Source organism: Ovis canadensis, chromosome 18 (assembly GCF_042477335.2).
Source record: "Ovis canadensis isolate MfBH-ARS-UI-01 breed Bighorn chromosome 18, ARS-UI_OviCan_v2, whole genome shotgun sequence".
NCBI classification, from domain to species: domain Eukaryota; kingdom Metazoa; phylum Chordata; class Mammalia; order Artiodactyla; family Bovidae; genus Ovis; species Ovis canadensis.
This window is the reverse complement of record NC_091262.1, coordinates 56,373,019-56,389,645: the sequence shown is the minus strand read 5'-3', so window position 1 is coordinate 56,389,645 and position 16,627 is coordinate 56,373,019. Positions and strand designations below refer to the sequence as shown.

The window sequence follows — 16,627 nt, the reverse complement described above, 5'->3', positions numbered from 1 at the left end:
TGTACAGCAGGAACTGATGTGCGGCAGGACACCACACTCTGCTGCCACAGTGGGGAGACCAGCCAGCTGGCACTCCAGTAAAGCTTGTTCCCAGCCATCTCTGATACCCTTTTGGTGCTTTCTCCTCCCTAAGAACCTATAGAAAGAAGATCACCCCACCTGCTCAGCCTGGGAGAGGCCAAGACACCTTGGCATTCTGGCCTTTTTGTTTTTTCTCTCTAAAACCCCTCTCCTTCCCTTTCTTGAAAAGTCTCTCTTATGGAGTAGCTGGGCCCCAGATTTGCTGAGCCAGCCTGAGAAGGCTGAGCTAGATCAGCTCCAGGCTTTGGGGCACCTGTGCTCCCTCAACTGTCCTTTCCCCTCACGATGATGGCTGCATCTGATAAGTCACTTAAGCATTAAGATCCAAGAATCTGTTTGGTCTTTGGTTGTAGATCATTTGATATGAACCAGTTTAGGCAGAGGAATTCTCCTTAGGATCTCACCTAACTGACTAGAAAGTTACATTGGGGTTTGCGGCCAATGCTAGGGTATAAATCTGCCTTGCTTTTTTGCCCACCATTGACCTGAGTGTGTATTTCCTTTGGGAACCTGGAAGAGAGAAGTGGCCATGAGAGGGCAAGATTCCCTGTATCTTGAGATCCCCAGGCCAAAATCTCTATTATTAGCACTCTTTACTAGCATCTCCATTTCATTATTATCAACAGTGAGGCTTCTGAAGGGCTCAAGAAGTCACACACATTCTTTTAATGTCTGAACTTTAGATGAGTTGTTATAAAAGCACCTTTGTTCTGCACGATGCATTGTACCTGGATGAAAGAACTCATTCTAAAAGGAAAACAGTGCCCTCCCCAACCATGCCAGAATCCATTGTTTGCCACAAAGGCAGCATCGACTTCAACAGGAGGTAGTAATCACATACATATACAATCATGGCTCAGTTTGCCTTTTTTTTTTTTTAATCTATGAGAGTCTTTAGTAAACCTTTTGTAATATTTTTATTCTTTACTACTGATTTCTATGGCACTGCACAAAAATGCCCCCCTGCTTTCCTCATTTCTCTGCATTATCCCCTGAGGTCAGTTTTATTTTAGGTGCTCAGTTCACAAAGTAAAACCAGGAAAGAAATCTGCCCATGTTTAGCTACAAAAATAATAGTTTCAAACCTGTTGTTCTGATTTCCTTCTTGGATGCTTTCTCACTGAGAATTACTGAACTCAGGCTCTAGTTACTGCAGCCACCTTCAGGCTTGTCTGGAACGGACCTGAGCCCAGAGACCTTCCTTACCTTTAGTTGAACTAGATGCACATCCACATGCTTGCTGTCTGAGTCCTGCTGGACTGAATAGGTTAGGTCTCGGACCCTCTCTGAGGTCATCCGGAGCCAGGTCTCAATCTCAGGTAAGTGGAGGACAATCTTCCAGTCGGCTCCTGTATGTAATGGGGGAGGCTTTTCGTACTGCTGGTCAGGATCCATGTCCCTCATCACCTCTTCTCCTTCACCCTGCTCCACAGTGGGGGTCAAGTTGATGGCCATGGGTGAAGCATCAGTAGCCATGGGATCCAGGTCCTGTGACCTCAGAGGGGAAAGTGTCACGCTCATGGTTAACATGGAGAAGTCTAAACCTTACTTCTTTCCAAAACAGCTGAAAGGCAAGAGGAAAGAAGAAAGCAAAAGTCAGACAAGATTGCCAAATAAAGGAATGATACTTCGCAGAAGAAACAAGGTTTCTAAATTAAGCCAGCTTTCTAAATTAAGAAACCATAGCTCATAACAAAAACAGAAAGAGGTGCTTTGAGTTTTTGAGTTTCTACCAACTAGATCCAAGATTCAGCATAAAACAGGAACACAAAACTGTATGGTATTGCTTACCCCAACATCCATTCTCTTCTTACTCCTTAATAACAAAGTCCTAGTTTTCAGTTGTGTATACATTTGCCAAGAATTTAAAACTACATTCCCTGCCTCCAGCGGAGCTTGCTGTGGTCATGTGGCTAAGTTCTGACCAATGAAATGCATGGTTTCTTTTAAGATAAAGTTGATTAGTTTACTAATGAGCTGACTATGTCATTTATCTTTTTCTGTAACCAATTTGACATAAAATAACTGCTCAAGATCTTATACTTCAAACATTTTAAACAGACATTATTTTTTAGTTTCAGGAAAAACTTCTTCTACTCGGGGCAATGGGTTCCTTGTCCTTTTCTAAGTCTTTTTCTAGTTCTATGCATTCAAGTCAGTATATATCCTCATTTCCCATAGATGAAAGGCAGCTGAATATAAAATGTGATTACCAGAAAGTAGCTATATTTCTTTATATTCTTAAGATTAACTTAATAACAAAAACAAAATTATTTTACCTATAAACATGGAGGGGGAATAAACAAAAAAGTTCCCAGTTTGACTTGGAATATGTAACATCCCATACAGGAATGAGCACGGGGAATAAAAAGACATATTGAAATGACAAAAGCCTTAAGAATAAGTTATTCTTATGACATATTATTTCAGAAGCTTTCTAAAGCATACTCCCTCTCTTAATTTCTTAATTTTGTAAAATTACATGATAAGGGGGTTTACAGACGAATTTTTGAAAACAAAGTAATTTGCAAAGAGCAAAATATTATGTTATAAGGTAAGTTTATCACATTGGTACCTGCCTTAGAAAATGGTTTTAGGCTTCAACAGCTTTTCTACACCTGATTGCAAGAGGGAGAAATCCACACCCCATATTTTTAACCACTCTCACATGTAGCCTTTAAAATAACAATAATACTAGACTTGACTGTTTTTAAAAAATTAACAGAATCCTGCTCAAACTGTTTCAGAAAATTGCAGAAGAAGAAAAGGTCTCCATCACCCTGATACCAAAACCAGGCAAAGATGCCACAAAAAAAGAAAACAACAGGCCAGTATCACTAATGAACATAGATACAAAACTCCTCAACAAAATTCCAGCAAACAGAATCCAGCAACACATTAAAAGGATCATACATAGTGATCAAGTGGGCTTTATCCCAGGGATGCAAGGATTCTTCAATACATGGAAATCAATCAATGTGATACACCATCTTAACAAATTGAAAGATAAAAACCATATGATCACCTCAATACATGCAGAGAAAGCTTTTGGTAAAATTCAATACCCATTTATGATTAAAAAAAAAAAAAACTCCCCAGAAAGTAGGCACAGAAGAAACTACCTCAGCATAGTAAAGGCCTTATGTGACAAACCCACAGCAAACATTATTCTCAATGCCAAAAACTTAAAGCATTTCCCCTAAGATCAGGAACAAGGCAAGGGAACCCACTCTCACTACTATTACTCAACATTTGGAAGTCCTAGCCACAGCAATCAAAGAAAAAGAAATAAAAGGAATGCAGATTTATAAAAGATGAAGTAAACCTCTCACTGTTTACAGATGACATAATACTATACATAAAAACCTTAAAAAATGCCACTAGAAAATTACTAGAGCTAATCAAGGAATATAATAAAGTCACAGGATAGATATAAAAGTAATACACAAAATCCCTTGTATTCATATACACTAACAATGAAAAACCAGAGCGAAATTAAGGGAAAATCAATTAGAAAGTATAAAAATTTCACTGAGAGGGATAAAACTCCAGAAGAGTGAGCTTTCTTATGTTCAGTCACTCAGTTGTGTCCAACTCTTTGCAGCCCCTTGAACTGTAGCCTGCCTGGCTCTTCTGACAATGTGATTTTCCAGGCAAGAATACTGGAGTGGACAAGGGAGTGCCATTCCCTTCTCCAGAGTATCTTCCCAACCCAAGGATCCAACCCAGGTCTCCTGTATTGCAGGCAGATTCTTTACCATCTGAGCTACCAGGGAATATGTATTATTTACACCAGATATGTCAGTAAGACTTTCCAGAGGAATAAATATGGAAGAGTCTCCCTTCTGGAAGTTTGGATATTAAGACTGATAACACAGATATGGTTATATATGTAAAGGACAAATAGAGTAGATTAAAACAAATAAAAACATTAAAGAAAAATGTACTAACAGCTGATGTGCAACACACATAAGTAAAGGGCAAAGAAACCTTATATTCAAGCTGCAAAAGCAAAATTTTCCTGTATCTACCCTGTGACTCAGATGGTAAAGAATCTGCCTGCAATGCAGGAGACCCAGATTCAATCCCTGGGTCAGGAAGATCCCCACGAGAAGGAAATGGCTACTCACTCTAGTATTCGTGGAGAATTTCATGAACAGTAAAGCCTGGCAGGCTACTGTCCATGGGGTTGCAAACAGTCGGACATACTTGAGCCACTAACATTTTTCACAAAATTTCAACCTGCATGGGATGTTTCTATATTTAGTTGCTCAAACTGTAAAGAGAATTCCCATAACCCAATAAGCAAAGCAATACTTTACTTGAAGTATATGTCAACTTCTGTCTATTTGCTTTCCTTCACGTACAGCTTTGCCCCTGGGGAAGGAATACCGTATGTGTCATAACAGCAGAACAAGTCCAGGAAGTGGCATAAAATTGATTAATTACCCATTTTCATGGAACTAATTACAATAAACATTTAATTTTCAATTCCAGTAGTTCGCAACTAAATGTACCACCCATGGATAACCACCCTCTATTTCTGATTTTCACAAAATTACATCTGATTTCCGAGATAAATTAGTACTTTAAAGGAAAACTGTCTCGTATTGTAGAGATCTACAATAACAAGCTTCATATGCATTTTTCCTGCCCTTATCTCAACTAGTCAAGCTTGCTTTGCCATCAAATTAATTACTCTATTTGAATGCAAACAAATAGGAAATTCAGCACAACTCTATATATTCTTTCAAATTCTAAGTTTTGCATTTTTCTTTTACAGGGGTTCATGCAATAAGATTCCTTTCCAGTCACAGATAAATTTGAGGCGGGGCTGTGGGTGGGGGGCGTGTTGGGAAGCCAATAGACCACAACTTCTGATGATGCAAATGAAGCACTGATTCAAGTACATACGGATACCTACGCAGTTATAACTCTGGCTCTGAAGCTGTACGAGAGGAATGATCCACCAGCTTTTTGGAACCCAATGACCTCCTGTTCCCCTCCCCCATCAAATGCTTATCTGTGGTCACCTTTCCAGCATTAGAGATAATACCACCTTTATCCCAGCTGCTGTTAAAAATAACATAGATCAAATCCTTTCCTTTCCACAATCCAAAGACGATTCAACATTTAAAGTGCAAAAGGCAAAAGCAGTAAGGATTTTAAAACTTTTAAAAAAATTTTTGCGGGAAGGTTTTTCTCACCATACTCTATTTATCATCCTACAGAAACTGAAGAAACATGCCATGGGTTGCTCACTAACAAGGACTGCTGCTGCTACCTCCCTGACAGTCCACAAGTTTTCAGTCGAAACCTGACGTTAGCAGAATATATTCAATGTGAATAAGACATTTAAATAAGGAGTGTGTTCTTTGACCAAAGTAGGAAGCAAAAAATGCAGCTACACATGCATCAAAACTGCCCACCTCTTTCTCCTATCTCTTGTGATTTTCTCTGTTAAATAAAACAACAGAAAAGCCAGAAATCTGCTGCTGTACTCACTGTAAATGCTTTTGTCCCTAAAGGTCCTTCAGGATTAAGTGCCTGGCTCCTCCTCCTCTCCCCACTCGGGTTCTCTCTTTATAGCCAAACAAGATAAAGGTCCCTATCAGGGCTGCTTCATGCCAGCAGGACACTGGCGAGCCTGTAGAGGACCAGCTTCATGCACTTAGTGCCCTAAATCTCCAGCAGAGAGAGGGCTACTGCACTGTCCCTATTTGGAAGCTAATGTATAAGCTCCAGTCCTGTGCAGTCATAGGCTGGCCTTTTGCGAACGAGCAGCAATAAGGGTGTTGAGAAAAAGGAGGTAGTTGCCAAAACAAGGATCACTGTGCAAAAGAGTATTTGGGTGGACAAACCACACCCAGACATGGTCCAGAAGAATCAAGACCATATGCCCCCAAATCAAGCAATTTTAAAGCAGGATAAATTTTAAAATGTACAAATAAATTAATAGTACTATAGCAATATAACCAGTTGACAAAGTCAATTTGAGCTAAATGCATTCATTCAGGCCCTCTCTCTTTTCTTAGGAAGAAACTGCTCTTCCCAAAACAAGAGCATCTTCATGTGTATAGTTTGAAAGGTGGTCTTATCATCATGTAAATCAACCCCAAACCTAAATACTTACTATCTTCCCGTATGCTGCTTATTCCCCCCCAAAACAAGTGAGAGGCTAAATTATAAGTCTAGCCAAATTAACAAATCTGCTCACTACAAAGGACATGCTACAAAGCTGAGGTAGAGAAAATTAAGTTAGGCATCACTAAGTGTCCTTTTTTCTTTTGCTTCATTTTTTTGCTTTTGTATTCTCATAATTACTCTTCACAGAACCTATTCATAGAGGCAGTGAATTTTGAAAGAGGAAAAAAAGTTCCACTGGAATGCTTTTGTTTTTGTCTATGGCTAGCTCTCATGCTTTGACTACATTAAGGAAAAATAAATGAACTCAAGAGGTGCACCCTATATCTGCTTCCAGGACTCTAGAATTGGGCTCTGCAAAGAAAACACAAAAACAAGCTTAATAAATGGCTTAATTAAATGTCTTGGCCTACCCAGATGAATGAGGCTCTCTAATTCATCACCTGGTTTTAAATCTTGCTGCCTGTCTGCCTCCCCAGTCTCTTGTGAGGTCAAGGGTTGGGAAACTTTAAGTGGCTTTAAGTTCTTTAAGAGGAGAGCCAAAGAATTCCTAAAAAATATTGTTAAAATTTGTACTTAGGGGGAAAAAGAGTGCCTTTTGTAAGATGCTCCTCAGGAAGTTTCCATCATTACCTACTCCTCCTCCTTGGCCCTCCTCTCCCAGCCCCAGGCCCTCCAGCACTCATCTGGGTAACTGTTTAGTGAGATCACTGTGGTAACCTCAGATTAGGCTCACTTTTTAATCCTCCTACGTAACAGAGCAGCCTAAAAATGGATATCAGTGAGAAGAAGAAACTCAAGCTTCAAGTACACAGGCTTAAGGAGTAGGGAGCGGGATGAATACAGACTGTAAATAGTGGGGCCCAGACAGATTTCTATAATGTAAAAGATCTTCTTGGTGTTACCACTGATGTTCTCCCCCATCCTTTTCCCTTTGATATATCCTTTGTGTATGGCTGTCCCCTCAAGCAAATGGCTGATTACTTCCTACTAATCACACAGAGACCATGAGCCCTCTCCTGGGTCACTTCTCAATCACTGCTAATTCCCTCACCCAGAGCATGGGGTCTTGTGTCAGCCATAATACACTTCATCAATCATCTTCCTTGCTTAACCCTTCCCCCCGCCCTCCCCCCAGCCTCCTCCTATTATTTAGATCCTCCTCCTGTGGCATAGACACCCAGACTGACTCCGTTAGTCATCACACCTCCCTTGTCTTCCTTCCGTCACTGCAGTGGTCAGTTCCTGTCACTCAGAGATCCGGCTGGCTACTTCACTCCACTTGGGGTGGGGTAAGGAGCACGAACACTCATCAGCTGCGAATAGCGCCCACAGTCATGAATTTGTGGATCTGAACTCAGGGATGCTAACGAGTATTCATATTTCTTATCCAACCCCAGGTTGCTAATAATCACCTTGAAGCATCAGGCAGCCACCTTTCTGTTTTTCAAGAAAATGTCTTGGGGAGAACTGGATTTGTAAAACTAATACGTAATTTATATAGTCATTATTTTTGTCAATGCTATTAATACAAAGAAAATGAAACAAGATTTATATGAAACCAACTAACATTACTGAGAATCAGCTATATATAAAGCACTATGTGTATATATAACTCATCAGATTTACTTTCAAGGAAATTATGATTAATGGAGACAATTTCCCTCCCTTCACTCTCCCCTTAGACACACACACACACGTGCACACATACTCATCTACTGCTGCTGCTAAGTCACTTCAGTCGTGTCCGACTCTGTGTGATCCCACAGACGGCAGCCCACCAGGCTCCCCCGTCCCTGGGATTCTCCTGGCAAGAACACTGGAGTGGGTTGCCATTTCCTTTTCCAATGCATGAAAGTGAAAAGCGAAAGTGAAGTCCCTCAGTCGTGTCGCACTCTTAGCAACCCCATGGAGTGCAGCCCACCAGGCTCCTCTGTCCATGGGATTTTCCAGGCAAGAGTACTGGAGTGGGGTGCCACTGCCTTCTCCGACTCATCTACTAATACCTTTAAAATAGGCAGAATGTGGGCAAACAAAGCCCTGTGGGGCCCCTGTGGGGTGGCATTAATCCTGGATAGAGAAAAGATAAAGAAGAACCTGAAGAGGGAAACATTTGAGATAGGCTTGTAAAAGTAGGTGTGATTTAGATGGGCAAAGGGAGATGGGGAAAGAATTCCACCCTGGGGCAAATACTTGGAGAAAGACACCTCAACATCAAGAATTGGGGAGAATCAGCAAATAATTCAGTGTTGAGAGGAATTGGGAACTTGATGGAATGGGAACCAGAAACAGATAAGACTACAAGGTAAGCTCCTGCTGTGTTATAAGAACACTTTGAACACCATACAATGGCATTTAGAATGAATCTCACAGGGATCAGGAACTCTGAAAAGGTTACAAAAGAAGAGAGATAGAATTACAGTTGTGTGCTAGAATGAGACAGAAAAATCAATATACAAACTCTTATTTACCAAGAAAATTAAATGAGAAATAAGCATTATGAGAGAATCAACATCTTTTCCAGGCAAACTTCATCAATATAAAATGTAATCTTAAAAACTACTTTATACCCCATAAAAATCAGAAAGAGAGACTGATTGAGACAGAAAGACTACAAGTCTGATTTTTAGATCAGAGTGATTAAAGGAGTTCTGTGCTCTGTTCTACCTACTCCATTAAATATAAAAGAGTTCCCCATTTTTAGCTCTCTATTAACCCTAGCATCATATATCTGAAGTGGAAAAATTTGGGGGATCATTTCATGCAATGTTTTACTTTTTTCTTGTTATAAAATTTTTTTAACTAATTAAAAAGTAACAGTAATTCAAACATTATAAAAATAAATAATATTGAAGTTAAAATCTCCTCCTCTATCCCAATAGTCTTATCCCCAATCAATAAGTGTTAAGAGGCTGTTTATCTTTTGTGTCCTCAATGTGTAAAGTAGAAAGGAAATGAACCCTAAAAGAAAAGTTGTCTTTAAAGATTCTGAAGCCTAAATTAGTCAGTTATCTCTATTAATGAAGCAATATAGAAATGTTTGCTAATTCAGTGTTTATTTACCAGGTACTAGTATGAATTCTACAGAAAGTTGTCACTGACAAACTGAAAGAATGCTGGGCAATTTCTGCAAAGAAACAGTCCACTGAATATATGTATTTAATTTGGTTCCTTCTAGAAACCTCACTAACCCTACTGCAGTGGGGTTTTGGTTTGAAATTTAAGTATAAACACTCGAGAATGGGAGGGAAAACAGTAATATTTTTGGCAGCTGAAAATCAAATGAATAAATGATAAATGCCTTAGCCAACCCAAGGAAACAAAATCCTAAACCAGTAGCACAGAGAGTAAAGAACCAACCTGATTTTACCTTAGAATTCTTTAAGTATTTTGAAATTGGTGGAGCCAAGATACCTCTGGCATTGGAGATGGAAAAGTATTTAGTGAAAAATTAACTTTACCCAAGAAAAGTCTGGCCTTTGTTCCAACTCCTGAGAGGTAACCTCTAAACTTCTGGAATTCCCTGAGCAATAAGATTATTTTTGTTGTTCATGGTGGGCCCCTCAGACAACACCTGATAGTCTATACTAACAAGGTGATGCATGATGGGAGCTAACCACACAGAAAGACCATTAATGCAATTAGAGGGTTGGGGCCTTGAGCAACCATATGCGCAATCATTCAATCATTCATGCCTAAGTAATGAAGCCCCAGCAAGAATTATCAACACTGAACTTTAAGCAAACTTCCCAAACTTGGTGTATATGGATATACACCAAGCACAAGAGGTAATGCATCCCTAAGGACATGGAAGCTTTGTGCTGGAAATTTCCCAGTCCCAGATTCCACCCTATGTTTCTTCCTTTGGCTGGTTCTGATTTGCACACTTCTGCTAGAATAAAACTACAATCGTAAGTATAGTGCTTTCCTGAGTTCTGTGAGTTGATCTATCAAATTATTCAATCTAAAGGAGTCTGTGAGAATCTCCAAATTTATCATTAGCTGGTCTGAGTGAGGATGGTCCTGGGGACCCCAGAACCCACAGCTGATGTCAGAAATCTTGGGCAAACTAGACAGTCTTGAAGAACTATACCCTTAACCTCAAGTTTCACCTAACTGTGGGTAAAGGAGCAATGCTATGTTGAGAAGATTAATTCTGACTGAAAAATGTTTAGAGACATTAGAATTTTGGGTCTTTCCTTACTCTGTGTTGCTGGGTGTTGCACTCACTCCAATTCTAGATGTTTATTCTTCAGAAAGAACCAAAGGATCTCTGGACTTAGGGGCTCTGGGCAGTTGAATATAGCAGTACCTTGAAAATAGGGGAATTAAGTTAACAGGCATTAACATTAAGTTAACATGCTGAGACCTCAAGTCTTCCTCTGCAACTTGACTCTCCAAAGCCTTCATCCTCCATTTAGGAGACTAGAGACACCACCCCCACCCCTGCAAGTAGATCTGATCAGTCCAAGAAGACACAATACGAAAATCTGGCACATCCAGATCACCATACAATGACGTTCAGGCCTACCCACATACTCAGAGATTCAACCAGCTTTCTGGTCTCCTACTCCCAAATATGATCAGGCAGTTAAGGATTAGCAGAAATTAAGGAAAAACTCTAATGTGGATAATAGTCCCAAAGGAAGCAAACAAAAAACTTCAACCTGGAGGAAACAGATTATGCAAGGAGAAGATGATTTGGTGAAAAATAAAAATTACCAGAGATAAGATATTGCATCCATGACATAAGAAAAGAATTTTATTTTTTAAAATGTATAGAAAAAAGAAAAATTTGGAAAAATAAAAACATGATACCAGAAAGAAAAATCTTAATATAATGGCTGGAAATAAAGTTGAAGAAATCTCACAGAAAGTAAAGCAAAAAATAAACAGACAGAAATTAGGAGAGGAAGATAAACAGGGACCAATCCAAGAGGTCCAAGAATAGGAGTCTCTGAAGGTGAAATGAAAAACAAAGGAAAATATTATTAATAAAATCTTAGAAGAAAATGAAGGACATGAGTAAGAAGACCCACTCAGTGTATGAAAATAGACACACAATAGGACACTTTATTGAAATCCAGAATACTAGGAAAATAAGATTTGGGTTAAAGGTAGAGGCATATACAAAGAATTATAAATTAGATAAATTTAGATCTCAATAGTAACTATGATATTGTGATTTATAGTAAGACTATCTATTTCGTCTTTATCCCCATTTCTGGCACAGAGTTCCTAAAACTCTGGGAACGTCCAAAACACAATAGCAAAGGGATCATCTTTCGTTATAATATTTGTTCTTTTGTCCTTCTTCCTGAACTAGCTCCAGAGCCATAATGGTGAAAGGAGTGTCTTGTTATTCTTAGAAGTCCCTTTCAACCACACCTGGTTTAAGCTAATGAGGTGATTTTCAGAAAGGATGGGGGCTGATTGCCAGGGAAACCAACCAGATTAAGACATTGGAACTTTTGGTCCCACCCCCCAACTTCTAAAGGGGAGAGAGGGGCTAGAGGTTGAATCAAACACTACTGCCTATGATTTAATTAATCATGACTGTGCAATAAAGCCCCATAAAAACCCAAAAGGACAGGCTTTGGAGAGCCACTAGATTGGTGAACAAGAATGTATCCACAGGCTAGGTGGCTGGTACATCCCAAACTCCTCAGAGACAGAAGCGCCTGTGCTCAGGACCCTCTGGACTTTGCCTTGTGTATCTCTTTATCTGGCTGTTCACTCGTATTCTTCCATAACTTTTGTGACAAAATGATAATCTAGTAAGTAACCTGTTTTCCTCAGTTCTGTGAGTGGTTCGAACTAATTAACCTGAGGAAAGGATTGCTTTATAGCCAGTCAGTCAGATGCACAGGAAGACAATATGGATTTGCAGCTGGCACCTGAAGTGAGTAGCGAGAAGGGGACAGTCCTGTGGGCTGAGCCCTTAGCAAGGGGAATCGGATACTATTTTCAGGCAGACAGTGCCAGCACCAAGTTAAATTACAAGACGCCCAGCCAATATCACTGAGTTGTTTTGTGTGGTAAAAACCACACACTCAGCAATGCCAAAAGTGAAGAAGAGTATTGAGAATGGAAGAGATAGACAGAAGTGTGTTTTCCCATAATAGCAACATTGGAGACTAGAAGACAATTATTTTCCTCAAGAAGAAAAAAGAACCCTGGCATATAATGGGATACCAAGAATAAAACAGTTTGATAAAAATAAAAAAAAATCAAATGTGAGGACAGGATAAGAGACTAGTCTCTTCACATTTAAGTTCACAAGAAAAGAAACCTCCCACACACTTTTCTCAAGAGATACCAGACTCTTTGGTAGGTACTCCACCAAAACAAAGAGGTAACCAAGGAAGAGGAAGTTAAAGGATGCAATAAACAGGAAACCTATCACCCCAGGGTGGTAAAGAGGAGAAATTTAAGGATGTCAGCCATATACCAGGGCAAGGAAGGCATCCAATCCAGATTGGACCAGGTCAGAAGGCTCTCAAAAAGACTTCTCCAAACAGATGACACTGAAAGAAAACCTGATGTGAATGAACACAACAAGAAGAGATTTGTTGATCTAGTGGAGCACTGGAGATTGAATTCAAGACAATTCAATAGAGACACAGAAAACTAAGCAAATAACAATAAACTCTAGAAAAAATTAAAAGGTGTACAAAAATAGAATAGGAATTATATTATTCTATGTGGTTTAGCTAAAAATTGTATTTACTTATTCTTAACATTAACACTAAATGTTGATGTAATCCAAGTCACAACACGTTTTTGCAGGAAGAACTGGGAGTAAGAATTGTGTGTGTGCATACATGGGCATGTGTGCCCCTGTGAGAGAAAGTAAGAGAGAGGGATGGGATGGGGAAACAAGCTAAATAAATTCCTATCTTTCACAGTGAGAAGTCAGTAGATAAAAATAAGAGAAAAATAAGTATCCATGCCATTCTATTGTTCTAAGATGAAGGTACTTACCAAAGAATCAGCTGACAGATGAAAATGGTTGCCTCTGGAGAATTGGAAATGGAAAAGAAAGTCTAAAGGCTGCTGTTAAAATCCCCAAGCTACTTGACTCTAAACTATTTGTGTGTAAACATACAAATTTAAAATACCTAGATTAAAAAATAAAAGTGTTTCTTAATTGCAGGACAGGGTTTTAATAGACTCAGGTACATTGATAATTTCCAAATAAGGAATAGGAATATATGACTTATTTGACTATGAAAATGATTGCTTTTGTTTGCTTGTTTCGGGTAGAGAATGACGCAACACTGATGGGGCACTCAGTTACAATGCTAAGTTTAAAATTGTGCCTACCCACCTGTTAAACACCCCATTTTAAAAGACAAAATGCTTATTGTGACTCAGTTCAATAATAAGGTTATATTTGTTTCATTCAAATAATTCCTTTAAGAAATAAGTACTTCCTATGAACTAAACCTATCTCATGATGAAAGCCACAGAAGATTAAGGGACCAAGCTGAAGATAAGGTTATTTCACTATTTGTCCCATGAGTGGATATGTTCTAGAGTGATAACGATTATTTCTGACGACAACTGAATCAGACTAAAATACAAAATCATGAACTTAAGCCAGATCTTTCAACTAATATTACATTTGTTAGTACCATTCATGCTGCAACTTGAGAACACATCAAACAACTACCCACACTACTATTCTTTCATCAACAGAAGACATTTGACAGGTGATGATCTCTCATAAAGACCAGGATTTTCAAAAGCATTATTTCCTATTCATTATTATTTCCTATTCACCCTAACCTCCCAGACATGCAAAAAAGATTTTCTTTAGAAGATTCTAATGTCAGATTTAAAAATACTAATGGAGATAGTAAGAACTCTTAATATCTAACAGTCTGATGTGATCACAGATCCTCTCTCTGAATGTTCTTTAATACAGAAAGAATAATTAAAGGTCTGGTATCATATCTGCTTTTCAAAGAAACAATTTCTGCAAGGTAAAATTATTTCAAATATTTTACAATGGTTTTGCTTAAAATGAATCAAGTTTATTAAATACTGTTAAGTGTTTCTGTCCATCCAGTCATCTAAATTGAAGATTGGTATCCCTGATAAAATATGACTTGCTCCAACATGAACTGTTGCTTTAAAAAATAATTCCTATAATAAATAAAAGTCCTACATTATGGACCTGCAAAGAAAAATAAAATATATATTTCTAGTAAAAAAGAGATAGAACAAAAATAAATATGGGCTTGTACTATGTATGCTGGTAGGCAATAAAAGCACAGGGCATGGACAAGCCTAAGCTTTTTTCTTAATGAATTATTTATTATCTTGCTTAAGGAAATAAATAGCAATAATAGAAAGTGCTGAGTAACAGCTAATGACTTAAAAGCCTCTAAAAAGAAACTGGCAGATCCTTTAAGGACTCTAGAAACTTAGATTGAATACTACCAGATGCTCTGTCAGATCTTCCCTTCAGCAAACAGGAAAAAAATATTTTATTTTTTTTAATATAAGTTGTCTCCTCCAAATCCCAGGGAGTACAAGGGACAAAATGCTGAATATTATAACAGATCAATCTATACTCTCTCCCAACTGCTTGAGAGCTAAAGCCTAATAAGTTGAAAGCAAAAACCCTCCAACCCTTAGATTTTATCACTTACCACTAACAAAGTTTAGCTGTGCAGTGGGAAGAGAGCAGCAGGTTCCCAGAGAGGTCATCATTTCCAAACCTTTCACTTCTTGCTCTCCTTAGTAGTCTTGGATAAGACTTTATCATCAAGCACATGAGAATCTGGCAGTCATTCAAGACCCAAGGGTCATCCAGATGCTTTAAAGCCAAGTAAGCATTTTATTTTAATTTTTCCTATCTTTCCTTCTTAGCAACAGTTAAAATTAATAGGACACTCCTAAACAGTTGTTTCTTCTCCATCAAGCACAGAAAATCATCTTTGTATAATTTTTCAATTAAGACTTCACAATCATATAATACATCACATGACACAGCTATTTTGAGTCTTACTTAGTCATTTACAGCTAAATACAAATGAATCTCAGACATATTATGCTGGTCACAGCTTCTGTTCATTGTGCCCTTTGCCCGGATCCTGTCATCATTAACAGTTCCCTATGAGTCATTGATTTGGATACTCAACGTCTTTTGAATGAATTTCTTCAACAAGAAATGTTACTTCATAGGTTTGAAAATGAACAATCCAGAATATGTCATCAATACAGCTGACAACTTTTTGAACAAGAGTATTTGCAATGACTTTTAATTAAACTAGACTCTATATTGTGGGAGTTTTATTTCATTTTTAAATAATGTAAAACACAAACATCTGAGAAAATATGGCTTTTCTCAGCTTCCATCATAATGTGCAAAGTAGCATGAAGAAAACAGATTTAGACAGATTTATAAGAAAGCAGAGGAATATTTTGGCCTGACAGTTTTATGTATACCATAGTTTGAGGGGAAAAAAGGTATTTAATGGGCATCTCACTTTGATACTTTTTTGGTGCTGTGAAAAACAAGTGAGGCAACACTTGTTGACCCTCCCTCTTCCAGGAACTTCAGGCCCAGGAAAGGAAGAACTAGCAGTTTCTGTGTGGACTTACTTCTCAACTGAACTGTAAAGAGAAAAGGTTGGGGAAAAACTGCTCTGAACATAAAGAATAAGTCTGTACTATTTTTCCATTTTTTACCAGCTTTATTGAGATATAACTGACATATAAAATTGTATACACTTAAGTGTATGTGAGGGCTTCCCTGGTGGCTCAGATAGTAAAGAATCTGCCTGCAATACAGGATTCCTGGGTTTGATCCCTGGGTTGGGAAAATCCCCTGGAGAAGAGAATGACTACTCACTCCAGTATTCTTGCCTGAAGAAGGAGCCTGATGGGCTACAGTCCATGGGTCACAAAGAGTCGGACACAACTGGGTGACCAAGCACGCACACAAGCGTATGTGATGATTTGACATACAAATATTGCAAAAGGATAACCATATAAGGTTAGTTAATACACCCATCAACTCACATAATTACAATTTTGTGTATGTGTGGTGAGATCACTTAAGATATATTAGTATTAAATATAGTCACAATACTGTCCATTAGATTCCCAGAACTTAATCATCTTACACCTGGAAGAGAGTGCCTCTAACAACCACATTCTACTTTCCATTTCTATGAGCTTGGCTCCTTTTAGATTCCACATACAAGTAAAACCATACAATATTTCCCTTTCTCTGTCTGACTTTTATCACTTAGCCCTCAGGTCAATCCATGTTGTCACAAACGGTAGGGTTTCCTTCCTCTTATGGATTATACACACACAAACACACACACTCATGTCACATTATATTTATCCATTCATCTCTTGATGAACACAGATTTTTCCTATG

At 38.4% G+C, this 16,627-nt stretch overlaps 1 protein-coding gene across 1 annotated transcript in view; it reads right to left on the bottom strand.

Moving 5' to 3' along the window:
* The window catches only part of AKAP6 (A-kinase anchoring protein 6), a 410,046-nt gene extending 395,047 nt beyond the window's left edge, over positions 1-14,999 (bottom strand). The window contains exons 1-2 of the mRNA XM_069559473.1: positions 14,886-14,999; positions 1,288-1,645 (exon numbers count right to left, since the gene is read on the bottom strand). Coding sequence (XP_069415574.1) covers positions 1,288-1,611 — 324 coding nt within the window. The 5' untranslated portion in view covers positions 1,612-1,645; positions 14,886-14,999. The remainder of the gene's footprint in view (positions 1-1,287; positions 1,646-14,885) is intronic.
* Between the last annotated feature and the right edge of the window lie 1,628 nt (positions 15,000-16,627).